At 35.3% G+C, this 12,499-nt stretch overlaps 1 protein-coding gene across 1 annotated transcript; it reads left to right on the top strand.

The window, feature by feature from the left end:
* The first annotated feature begins 6,060 nt into the window (after positions 1-6,060).
* LOC134257148 (uncharacterized) lies at positions 6,061-12,435 on the top strand. Its single transcript, XM_062739790.1, has 12 exons — positions 6,061-6,401; positions 7,038-7,182; positions 8,057-8,089; positions 8,199-8,338; positions 8,419-8,533; positions 8,635-8,733; positions 8,853-8,946; positions 9,053-9,130; positions 9,216-9,304; positions 10,778-10,997; positions 11,328-11,467; positions 11,622-12,435. The coding sequence occupies exons 1-12, from the start codon at positions 6,185-6,187 to the stop codon at positions 11,959-11,961; spliced, it is 1,710 nt and encodes a 569-aa protein (XP_062595774.1). The 5' UTR covers positions 6,061-6,184; the 3' UTR covers positions 11,962-12,435.
* The last annotated feature ends 64 nt before the right edge of the window (positions 12,436-12,499 follow it).

The following is a 12,499-nucleotide window of genomic DNA, read 5'->3' as shown; positions in this document are numbered from 1 at the left end:
ACCCCCCCCCCCACAAAATGATGCCTATCAGTTTTTCTATGTGTCTTTAACGCAAACATTACATTGGTTGTTGTAAGTACGTTGAATTTGTCGCCAAGGACGGTACCCATTTTTGATGCCCATTATATCATTTTTCTTCATTGAAATCCACCTGCTCATGTGTCTGGTAAAGAGATATAGATGTGTTTGACGGGGAAATTTTATATATTTTGTCACAAGGATATGTGAAATATGAAAGCCAAAGGCACATCCACTCAATAGTTATGTGCAAGACTAAAATTTTTGAGGACAAACAACTATATAGACAGACAGACAGACAACTAGACCGTCGGACATGGCAAATACTATATACCATAAACATATTCCTTTACGAGTAATATCAACGTTTTTTTGGTTTTTAATTTAAACATTGATTTTAGACAGAAATCGAACACTCAATACACAATTATATTCCCTTGAAACGAAGTTCTTTTGAATTAATTGTATTATTTTAAATAATTGTCAATTGTCAATATTATTTTTTGATTATAATTATTTATCAGTTTGTAAATCGGATACTGCTTAAAGTAAAGTGCACAAGTACTAAAGAACCCATGTTCCAATTTTCATCATATGTATTAAATTTATTCAGCAAATGACAAAAATTAAAAGGGTGATGCATGCATCAAAATATTTTTGCGGGATTGTCTAAAATCTGGTTACCGGTCTTGTAGAGTGGGCTTTCCCCCTAAAATCTTTTTTCCCGGAAAACTGTCTCTAGAGTAGGATTTCCTCCGGAAAACTGTCTCTATAGTAGGATTTCTCCCCATAAAAACTGGCTCTAGAGTAGGATATCTCCCCGGGAAAACTGGCCCTGGAGCAGGATTTCCCCTACGGAAATCCCACACCGGAGTCAATATTCTGGGGGAGAAATCCAACACTGTAGTTATACTGTGCGATCCCCCCCCCCCCCCCGAGCCACTATATTTATGTTTTGGAAGGGGAGATGGGCTTTACATTGGTACAAGTCTCCCTTTAGTCCTGATCCTGGAGTTTGCTACAAGTGTCCTTTTGGTCTTGATGTAGGAGTTTGATCTACTTTTTAAAACCTTTAACCGTTGTCATAACCTTTAAACGGTTATAATATGCAAGCAGATTTACTAGCTTCAAATACACCAGTATGTAATCCTTATGACAAGATTTTTCTTTGAAAACAGTTAACTTTGAGCCTTTGACATTGGGGTTTGACCTACCTTTCAAGAAAATTATCCTTTCCATAACTTTTGGACAGGTTATTTCTTTAGGGTTTAAAAAGCAACACAACTGTATTTCGTGTTAGAAGACCCCCAATAAAAATGTTTGGAAAAAAATACCAAAATATTTTGCATTTCAGAAAATTTAATCTCACAGCAAAATAGCAATCGATGGGGGCAATTCCAAGTTTTTCACAAACACATCTTTAAAAGTTTTTTATTCAGCACTTTGAATAAAATTTAAATGTCATTATAACAAAGGCAAACAAAAAAAGATTCTGCAATCTTTTTATGTTTGTTCCCTCTCACTTTCAAAACCTGTGTCCATTATCCAAAAATTCAGAGGGGGAAATCCGCATTTAACTTGCCACGGTGATGGTTAAAATATGAAAATTATGTGGAGTATCAATGTCAATTTATGGTCATAAATAAAAATGTTCCCTCAAAAAATCTTTCAACCGTACCCCTGGGTGGGGAACGAAACGACTGCCATTGAATGAATGAAATTAATGAAACAAGAGTTCACTCACTTTTTTACCGTTCACTCATTTCTTTTAATATTAGACGGGGAAAGGGTGAGTGTTATTAGGGGGTCCTCCAGGTAACTTTTGGACATTTAAATGGAGTTTTAGGAAGGGGTATGCCTCATAGGATTCGGGGGAAAATTATCAGACAGTTTTCGAACGGGCCTCAGTACAGTCTGATAATTTTGATAGGGGGTGAGAGGGAGGAGGCATATATCCATTATTTAAAATTAGAGGGAATCAGATAAAGCGAAACAGAGCGATAGGGTTAAGCTGCCAATGGAGAAAATTTTATGTATCCGATTAATAAATCGTTCGATTACGGCATATTTAACATTGATGGCGAGGTTTAGGTTAAATAGTTTAGTAGAAGAACATCTCCCTCACAGAGTGCTTGCAAAAGTATGATAGGTAACACTGTTATTACCTTGGAAATCTGTCTCGAAGCAGGGGTCCCCCCGTTTGTTTACAACTTTTGTTTCTTACCTTGTGTATTTTTATTATAATACCGAATAGGGCCATTATTTAAACGTGAGAAAAAGCTAGTACAATCTGCTTGCATATTATAACGACATATAGATGTGTTTCTCACTATATTTTTGAGATATTATACACTCTTACATTTTTTTTTATTAACAAAAAAGGGGGGGTATTATCCATACTTCAGGTGCCTGTGATTTACATTTGCTCAAAAAATAAACTATACATACGCATGATCTATTAATGTTCCATAGTTTTTAATTTCATATTTGTAGGGAAAATAGCTATTTTACCACAAAGACACATTTCTTATCCGTTTTATTGCAAGAAATCATAAAACCTTCATACTTGATCCCTCTGCTTCAAAATGTGTTCAGCAGCATTGTTTATTTTTGCAAAAAATTAATATATTCTAAATTTATAATGGCGATAACTTCAAACAACAGAATATACTGCTTTCTAGTATATATATCTTCCTAGTTCATATAGAACAAGGTTTATATGACTTTGATACAAGGAACATAATAATCAGCATGAAATCCTGATTACGTGTATTTTATTAAATCAAATGCATTCATTTAAGAAACATACATGTAACCTTTACTGGTAGCATAGTTCTGCTCTACTAACAAAAGATCGCCACATCACGTTTTTGAATGATTAACCGTTGGGCCATTATTGTAATTTGAGTAAATGTTCACCTATTACAGGTCTTGGTCATGCTTCAGGCAAAGTTACAATCACTTCAATTTTGTTAACTTTACAAAACTTTCTGGGGAAAAAATTATTCCTTAATATAATTTTTTTTTCGAGAGATTCAAACTTTAGCTATAAAAATCAGGATTATCATATTGCTTTGAGACTTACACGCAATCCACTTTGCTATGTCAGAGATCTTGATGCTTTGTGATAATAAAAATCATATAAACAATTTTGAAAATCTTAAAATTTTACATTTAAGATATAGTGGGTCTTGGTTCCATATTGATCCTAGTTTCAGTAATTTCCAGATAAAATATTTTTATTAAAGCGATTATCTCATTCGTCTGTCCGTGAGTCTGTCCGTCTGTCAGTTGTCCGTCACAAAAACTTTAACCTTGCCCATAACTTTTGATTTAGTGGAGCTATGACTTTCATATTTCACATGTGTATTCCTTGTGACAAGACCTTTCTTTGGGTACCACCAAATTTGACCTTTTGACCTTGACCTTGGATATAATTATAGACAAAAATTCCAAACTTTTACTTTGGCCATAACTTTTATATAGTAGGTACTAGGACTTTCATATTTCACATATATATTGTTTGTGGCAAGACCTTTCATTGGATAACAAAAACCTTGACCTTCTGACCTTGACCTTGGAGATTTACGTACTTATTAAAAAACTTTAACCTTGACCATATCTTTTGAATGGTGAGGACTAAGGCTTTTGTATTTCACATATGTAATACTTGTGAGAAGACCTTTCATTGGATATCAATTACTTTGACCCTTTGACCTTGAACCTGGAGTTTTAACTACTTTTAAAAAACTTTAACCTTGGTCACAACTTTTTAACAGTAGATACTAGGACTTTTATATCTTACATATGTATTTCTTGTGGCAAGACATTTCATTGGATACCAACAACCTTGACCTTTTGACCTTGACCTTGGAGATTTACGTACTTATAAAAAACTTTAACCTTGACCATATCTTTTGAACGGTGAGGACTAAGGCTTTCGTACTTCTCATATGTAATCCTTGTGAGAAGACCTTTCATTGGATACCAACAACTTTGACCCTTTGACCTTGACATTGGAGTTTTAACTACTTTTCAAAAAAACTTTAACTTTGGTCACAACTTTTTAACTGTTAATACTAGGACTTTTATATTTCATATATGTATTCTTTGTGGCAAGTCCTTTCATTGGATATCAACAACTTTGACCTTGACCTTAAATATTTAAGTACTTATGAAAAAACTTTAACATTGACCATAACTTTTGAACAGTAAGAACTAGGGCTTTCATACTTCACATATGTAATCCTTGCGAGAAAACCTTTCATTGAATAAAAAAAAAAATTGACCTTTTGATCTTGACCTTGGAGTTGACCTACTTTTAAAAAAACTTTTTTTACTTTGGCCATAACTTTTTAACGGCCAGGATTAGGGTTTTCATCCTTCCAAAAAAACAACTTCAATGATAATTTCTAGATAAATGACATGATAGGATGTTCATATTAGACACAATATGTCATAAAAAATAACATCTCATCCACAAAGAAACCGAAAGCGGGGGACCACAATTCTTTGAATTTGCTTGTTTATTTTATTTCCGTGTGAAATGCTACAGCAACATATAAGTCATAATATAATACCGAAAATCTTATAAAATATTATCCTAAAAATCTGAGTCCAAGCACCTTTAATGTAAGATGAATTGTCATAACAAATTTTGTTATAATCGAGATTAAAAATTTTCACCTTCATGTTTGTCGCACTATAGGCATTCTGCACGATTTGTTGACCAATCTGATCTCCATTAGATTGAATCTATGACTGCATGGTCTATCGGGATGCTGTTTTCTTTTTATCGTTGAAAATCGTTAATTAAAGACAGTGTATATTTTTCCCGTTTTCAACAGTTTCATAAATTGTGTGGACCTCATTTTTGTAAAAAAGAAAATTGGCTGGGGATCTTTCCTACCTGTGCAAAGAATCTTATCCGAATTTTTTTTGTCCCGTGCTTTTGCGAAAACGAGGGGACATTAAACCTCGTCATTCGTCGCTCCGTCTGTCACAAAAACTTTAACCTTGTTCATATCCTTTGAATTCATATTATAGATGTAAATTACCTGTGACAATACCTTTCCAAATACACTATGATTTTTGACTTCGTGACCTTAAAGTTTGACATACTTTTAAAATAACTTTAACCTTGGTCATAACTTTTGAATGAGAAGAGATACGGCTTTCATATTAAAGCTTTATAATGCTTGTGACCTTTATAAATACACTATGATTTTTTACCCCTTGACCTTGAAGGTCACGTTTTTTATCTGTGACAAGACCTTTCTATGTACACTATGATTTTCTATATCGTGACCGTGACCTTGAAGTTTGTCCTACTTTTCACAAACTTTAACCTTGGACATAACTTTTGAATGGGAAGAGATTAGGGCTTTCATATTATACCTGATTGTTGCCTTTGACAAGACGTTTCTAAATTCACCATGATTTTTTACCATGTGACCTTGACCTTGATGTTTGACCTACTTTTCAAAAATGTAATTTTTTTCTTAAAAAATTTGATTGAGAAGACATAGGGTTTTCATATTTGACAAGTACATTACCTGTGACAAGATATTTCCGAGCATGCTATGATTTCTGACCCCTTGACCTTCAAGATTGACCTAATTTTAAAAAATCAACTTTGGTGATAACTTCTGAATGACGTTTGCTAGGGCTTTCATATTTGACACAATATGCCATAAAAATGACATCTAATCCACAAAGACGCCGAAAGCAGGGGACCACAATTCTTTAAATTTGCCTTTTTTTTTTTAGAAAAACAATGTAAGGGTTAGGTTGGGAGAGTTACTATGATTACAATGTTTCGATCGGAACGCAGAATAGTATACATGTATTTCTATGTTTTTCCCACTGGTTATGTCGGTATACCCGGACTAACGAAAATTTAGATACCAGTCAATATTTTAGAATACGCCTCGCATACAACGTGTCATTAGTTAGAACATTCAATTTATTCATGAGATTCGCATGATTGCGCGCTGGTCTCGTTTTAAAACTCGATCGATGTTTATTCTTACCGTTCAGCGTGTTGTAAACAGAGAATATATAGCCCTAATAAAATATTGAGTATATACACAGGGTTATCACAGACTAGTCTGACTTGTGCCTATTTAAAAAAAAAACCTTTTCCTTCCTGGTTTCTCAGAGAACAATGTTGTTACATCCTAACGTGTTGTGGCTATTTTCTGTACTGGTCCAATCCGTTGACTCCTTGGAATGGTCATCGGTCACCGTTAGTGGTGGGAGCACCCCGTCAGCACGGAGGGACATGGCGCTGGGATACTTTCAAACTCAAAGCAAACTGGTAGTTTTTGGGGGGAGAGGTGGCCCAATATTAGACGATACCTGGGAATTCGATATCGCTGGAGGTAAGAATCGATGATGTTGCCGACAGTTCCTCCAATCTAGTCAGGAGCCAAAGATACTTTGAAAATGTAAAAAAAAAAATGTGTTTCGGAGAGGGGTTTTTCTCTTTATCTTTCTGTCTGTCTCCTCCCCCTCTCTTCGACTAGAAAAAATGTAAAGTGGGGGGGGGGGGGGGGGGAGTAAATGATCGATAAGATGCTATTTTTTGATTCCCGCCTACATATATACGTACATGTACCTTTGTAATTCGAAATGCTCTTAATTTGAGAACTTTTTTTTCATTTTAATTCAGAGTAGAGTTATTATAAACTTTGATATAATTTATTGTCAAATGAATTTATATTTATACTCTTTTAAATTACTGTAATTTTTCCCTCTTGAAATTGCAATTCAACCACTGGGTCTGCATCTTTAATAAATTGGTGATGAATTAAAGTAAAAGGGATTGCACTTTGAATTAAATTCATCTGAAAATTTGAAGTTACATTTAAAATTTCCGACTTCAGACAATTTTATTTATCATAATATATATACATTTCTCAGAACAGATCCAGCAAATTGAGGAACGGTGGTGTTATCTTCCGAAATCTACGTAAAGAGTAAATATTTGTAGATTTGTAATTTTTATATGAACACAGGGACGTGGGCAGACAAGAGTACGACTACTAGACCTGGTGCCCGCTTCAGCATGGTGTACGGGGTGGTGGGTAACTTCCTCTACATCACTACGGGGGAAGGGCCAGGCAAGCTCTTCTACAACGATGTGTGGAGATTCGACGTCACGTAAGTACGGAAGTACCTAACAGGATATCAAGTATATAGAAGACATGATTCGGTCCATCGCGGTTTCCTATTTGACAAAAGACCTCGTATCCGGGTTCGTGTATATGAACTAAGTTGGTTTAATAAAACTTTAAAGTTTGCATTCTCCAATTCTTGAAAAAAGTCACGTTTTACATATCATGTTTTATAAGTGATATAAAATTAATGAAAGTGAAATTCCCGCTAAAAGACACTATAAAGTTTAGAAAATTGATCAGATTGAGAAAATGTAAATTTGGACGTATATTTTCTCTTTTGCTACTTTTTTCATATTTTACGCGAAATACCGATTTTAAATATCATTATTGAAATACAAATGATAATATTGCTTTAGAAATTATTGGAAGCTCGACATCATTTTTTTTTCACTGCCCCGTAGTACAAGGGTTGGGGACTTTTTTAAAAAATAATCTTTTCCTGTTAGTTTAGCATGGTGATATTCTATTCAACCATCTCCCCCCCCCCCCCCCATACACACTTTTTGTTGCGGCATTGGACAAAGTGTTGGCTCATTCTTTGCATGTGAATTTAAAAACATGCCAAAAAGTTGGAAAGATTTATAACATCTCCCCCCGAAAACGGTAGGATTTTCCTGTTTCAGCAGATTGGATTCTTTTAATGACTTCTCCTTTATTTTTTTTTTTATTTTTTGGAAATAAGTATGGTCCTATTTCAGACTTCAATTCAAGGGGTTTCAATCCCCCTCCCTCTTTTGAAAATTAATGCTACATGATTAAATGGTACACTTTCACCCTCTCATTTTAACTTTGCTATTGACTATCTCAAAATGAAACACTCGATAACAGAGTAAGATATATTTTATTATTTATTTCAGAACATCGACTTGGACTCAAGTTTCAACTACTGGGTAAGACAAAGAAAAAAAGTATTGCATGCTGAAAACTTCTTTAATTGTATAATTTATAATATAATGATAAAATCACGTTTGTATGTACGTGTATATTTTTCTTATTCAGAACTCCACCCAGTGTGCGGTACGGAGCGGTAGGGGGCGTGTACCCGGGTTCCCCCCTTCTCTACGTCAATCTGGGATTTGCCGGGAAACGTTACTTTGACACTCTTGTCTTAAACACTTCAACAAATCAATGGTCCACTAGTAAGAATATTTCTATAATCTGATGCATTGCAGTACAATTAATTAATGAGATTTAGTAATTACACGGGTCAATTTCACAGGATTCTGTGAAGGGTTTTGCCACCCCTACGACCCTAACTACCCTCATGCACGATGTCTTCACAGTGGAGCTGTAATCGATGCCAACCGATTGGCCATCTTTGGTGGATGTTTGAGGTACGCGAGTAAAAGTCCAAATATCATATTTTATTTTCTAAGAAACCCTTCTTTACTAAACAGGAGAATGACATTTACTTTACATTAAAATTTAATTTCAGTGGGGGACAAACTGGTGGCCCCTGTCCTGCAGGGGATTCTTGGATTTTCAAAAGCGCAGAACAAGAATGGACAGAACTACCGCCGTGCGCTAGTCCCAGGTACCGACAGATTATGTATACTTGAACCTGAAAATAAAAAAGGAACCTTAAATATGTATCAAAGATGTTACAGACATCATAATGTGGATTTTATCAATTTATGTAAAATTTTACTTTAGGACATACAGCAGTATGGCTTTGCTGCCAGAGGTAAATGGTCAAAAACGAGTCGTGTTGTACGGAGGGATTGAAAATGACAGACAAGTTATTCAGGTAGGCAAAAGATAACTCAAATATGTACAATATTTAAACACTATAAAAATAATACCATCCTATAAGTGTACATGTATTTGTTGAATTATTACATTTGTTTTTGCAGACTTCTGAAGCCCCTGCCGACACAGTTGCAGTACTGGACGCTGATTCAATGTCCTGGACTTATCGTAAAACTACAACAGTAAGAAATTAATTCATTCATTTGCAGTCAACTCTTCAATGCTAATATATTAAAAATTAGTAAAAAATCATGATATGCTTTTCAGAGCAGTTCATTTCCTGCAAAGAGAGCATCAGCAGCCATGGTTTCCACAGCAACAGGAATATATTTATTTGGAGGAATGAACACTGAAACGTAATTGTTTAACTACTTATAGTGATTAAACACTGAAACATAATTATAACCCCCGTGAACGAAGTTTGGGGAGGTATACAGGAATCGCCTTGTCCATCTGTCCAGCTGAATCTACTACTGCACACAAAGATTGCCCATGACCTAAGGGTGTGTCATGACCTTGACCCAATGTCATTTGAGGAAGTTCAAGGTCACTGGAAGAAAAATTTCATAATTTGTGTCCGGTCCATATCTTTCTTATGGATAAACTTGGTAGGTTCTCATTTCACACAAAGATTCCTCCTGTCCTAAGGGTGTGTCATGACCTTGACCAAAGGTCATTTGGGGAAGTTCAAGGTCAGTGGACGAAAAAATTCATAATTTGTGTCCAGTCCATATCTTTCTTATGGATAAACTTGGTAGGTTCTAATTTCACACAAAGATTCCTCCTGTCCTGAGGATGTGTCATGACCTTGACCAAAGGTCATTTGGGGAAGTTCAAGGTCAGTGGAAGAAAAATTTCATAATTGGTGTCCGGTCCATATCTTTCTTATTGATAAACTTGGTATGTTCTAATTTCACACAAAGATTCCTCCTGTCCTAAGGGTTTGTCATGACCTTGAACCAAGGTCATTTGGGGAAGTTCAAGGTCAGTGGAAGAAAAAATTCATAATTCGTGTCCGGTCCATATCTTTCTTATGGATAAACTTGGTAGGTTCTAATTTCACACAAAGATTCCTCCTGAGCTAAGGGTGTGTCATGACCTTGAACCAAGGTCATTTGGGGAAGTTCAAGGTCACTGGAAGAAAAATTTCATAATTCGTGTCTGGTCCATATCTTTCTTATGGATAAACTTGGTAAGTTCTCATTTCACACAAAGATTGCTCATGACCTAAGGATGTGTCATGACCTTGGGTCAAGGTCATTTGGGGAAGTTCAAGGTCACTGGTAGAAAAATTTTAAAATTTGTGCCCGGTCCATATCTTTCTTTATTATGGAGAAACTTGAATCTACTACTTCACACAGACATTGCTTATGAACTGAGGTTGTGTCATGACTTTGAACCAAGGTCATTTATGCAAGTTCAAGGTCACTGACAGAAAAAGTTCATAATTTGTGTCTGGTCCATATATTTAGTCTATTTTTTATTAGGCTGCGCCTTCGTTTCATTTGTAAAAAATATAATGAGCAATTACATTTGCACTAAAAATGTTTTAGCATTTCTCTCTTCTCTTAGCATGCTTAGATCCATAAAATATTGCTGATTAAGCACTTCTGAAAAACCCTGCGGGGGGTATTTTGTCCCGTTTGGACAGTTCTAGTTTGTTTACTACTTAAAGGCTTAATTAATTTCTGTTTCTCGGAATCCATTAATTAATTCTTTTTATTGAGTATATTCTGTGTAGTTACTGCATGGGTAATGTGCTGTCAAACTGCATCCCTCTTGTGGAATGTCTGTTTGCAAGAAGATGACAATATTGAACATTTTTACAGGAAAGCTGTGATGAATGACATTTGGTTCTTGAGTGGAAACTCCAGCTCTGCAGACCAGGCAGCCATTGTGGAGTGTGCCTCCATTTTTACTAATTTCCCACTGGTACATGGTATTCTGATGTTCCTGGGGTGGGGCGTGTGTCTGGTCTGGGGGACATTCATTGCCAGATACTTCAGCTCCTCTGGGACCACATGGTTTCTCCTCCACAGAATATTTCAGGTAGTATAGAGATTTTGTCTTTCACTGTTAGGTTGTCCTGTTCTTGTAATATTTTGATACTATGTATGTACATTTTACAGTACATATATAAAAAATATAATTATATGTACAGCCACACCTTTTTATCCAGAAAGTTGTGTTCATAAGCAAATTAAATGTGTGAATGAAGCATCCTGATTAACATACTTGATGAATATGTTAAAATAAATTATCCCCCCAAAAAGTTTGTCTGCAATAGGCAGATTATTTGCATCTTGATTAGCAAGGACTGCCCTGTAAATGTCAGGTTATGAAGGTTCTTCGCCTTCAGATTGTTCTGTTCCTTTACAGGTATCAGGATTGGTCCTCAGTGTTATTGGTCTGGTCATGGGTATAGTGGCTGTCCAATTTGACCACTTTAAGTTTGCACATGGTGCCATAGGAATTATAATCATGCTGCTAGGTCTAAGTCAACCTTTCAATGCTCTCATGTAAGTATAATTTAACACATATAACAAAATTCCAAATTAATAGCAAACTTTACCGATTGTAATACATGTAGCTAACTCCAATCATTTTTAGAAGCTGGTAAAATTTTTGATAAATGTATGAGTTAATAATTGCTAACATGTATTTCATACACAGTCGCCCACACAGACCAGAAGAAGGGGAGAAAAAAACTCTAAAGAGGAGGATCTGGGAGTTATTCCACCACAACATTGGGCGTGTGGCTGTAGCCCTGGCCCTGGTCAACATTTCCCTGGGGGTCTTCCTAGCCCTCGCCCACACAGCTGTCTGGGCTCTGTGGTTTGTTTACCTTATCATCATCATTCTAGTGTTTTTATTCTTTGAGCTCCTAAAGATTGAAGTTGTCCATGAAAAACTGTCTGCAATTTTACCGCTCAAGAAAAAGGACTACCCTGTGTCCAGTGAACATAAAATGGAGAAAATGAGTAACAAACAAGATGTTGAAAAGAAAGACTAGAGTATCAACTGAAGTCTAGGAGAAATCCACTTGTTAATAATCTGCACAGTACTCATCCTTCATGGCTGCTTTTTTGGGCCATTGTGTCATTACAGTATGATGATTTATTTTTAAAAAAATATTTTTATCAAATACAGTCTTGATGTCAAGTTGATACTGAAACTCTTCAGTTACTAGCTGTTATAATTTTTTGCAATATCTTTCTTTAGCAACAATTTGTTGAAATTGAAGAAATTTTTACTGTGTACATGTATCTGTTGAAGAAAGTGGTGCAGGCACCATATGATTTCTATGTAACAATTATTTTATAATATATGTACCCGGTATTGTATATTGTATTGTATCCAACATTATTTGTTTAGTAGCGGATGCTGGACATCGCTTAACTTGTCTATGTATTATTATTTACCAAATTGACATACCACTTTGTACGTTAATAAAATTATTTTTTAATATTAAATGCATGCATATTCATCCAATTTAAGTTTTCACCCTAAAGTCAAATGATAATAGTGTAAAATAAAACTTTGTCGAAAGA

Source organism: Saccostrea cucullata, unplaced genomic scaffold (genome assembly GCF_032062105.1).
Source record: "Saccostrea cucullata isolate Sc308-1 unplaced genomic scaffold, CSIRO_AGI_Scuc_v1 ctg14, whole genome shotgun sequence".
NCBI classification, from domain to species: domain Eukaryota; kingdom Metazoa; phylum Mollusca; class Bivalvia; order Ostreida; family Ostreidae; genus Saccostrea; species Saccostrea cuccullata.
Note: the sequence above shows the minus strand (reverse complement) of the source record. Positions and strands in the feature narration are given on the sequence as shown.

What these genes read in the sequence shown, in the direction of transcription:
- LOC134257148 (XM_062739790.1), top strand. Translation starts at nt 6,185, where the DNA reads ATGTTGTTACATCCTAACGTGTTGTGGCTATTTTCTGTACTGGTCCAA. An exon ending in CCGCCGTGCGCTAGTCCCAG is followed by an intron (nt 8,734 to 8,852) that starts GTACCGACAGAT and finishes ATTTTACTTTAG; the next exon opens with GACATACAGCAGTATGGCTT. An exon ending in TCCTCCACAGAATATTTCAG is followed by an intron (nt 10,998 to 11,327) that starts GTAGTATAGAGA and finishes GTTCCTTTACAG; the next exon opens with GTATCAGGATTGGTCCTCAG.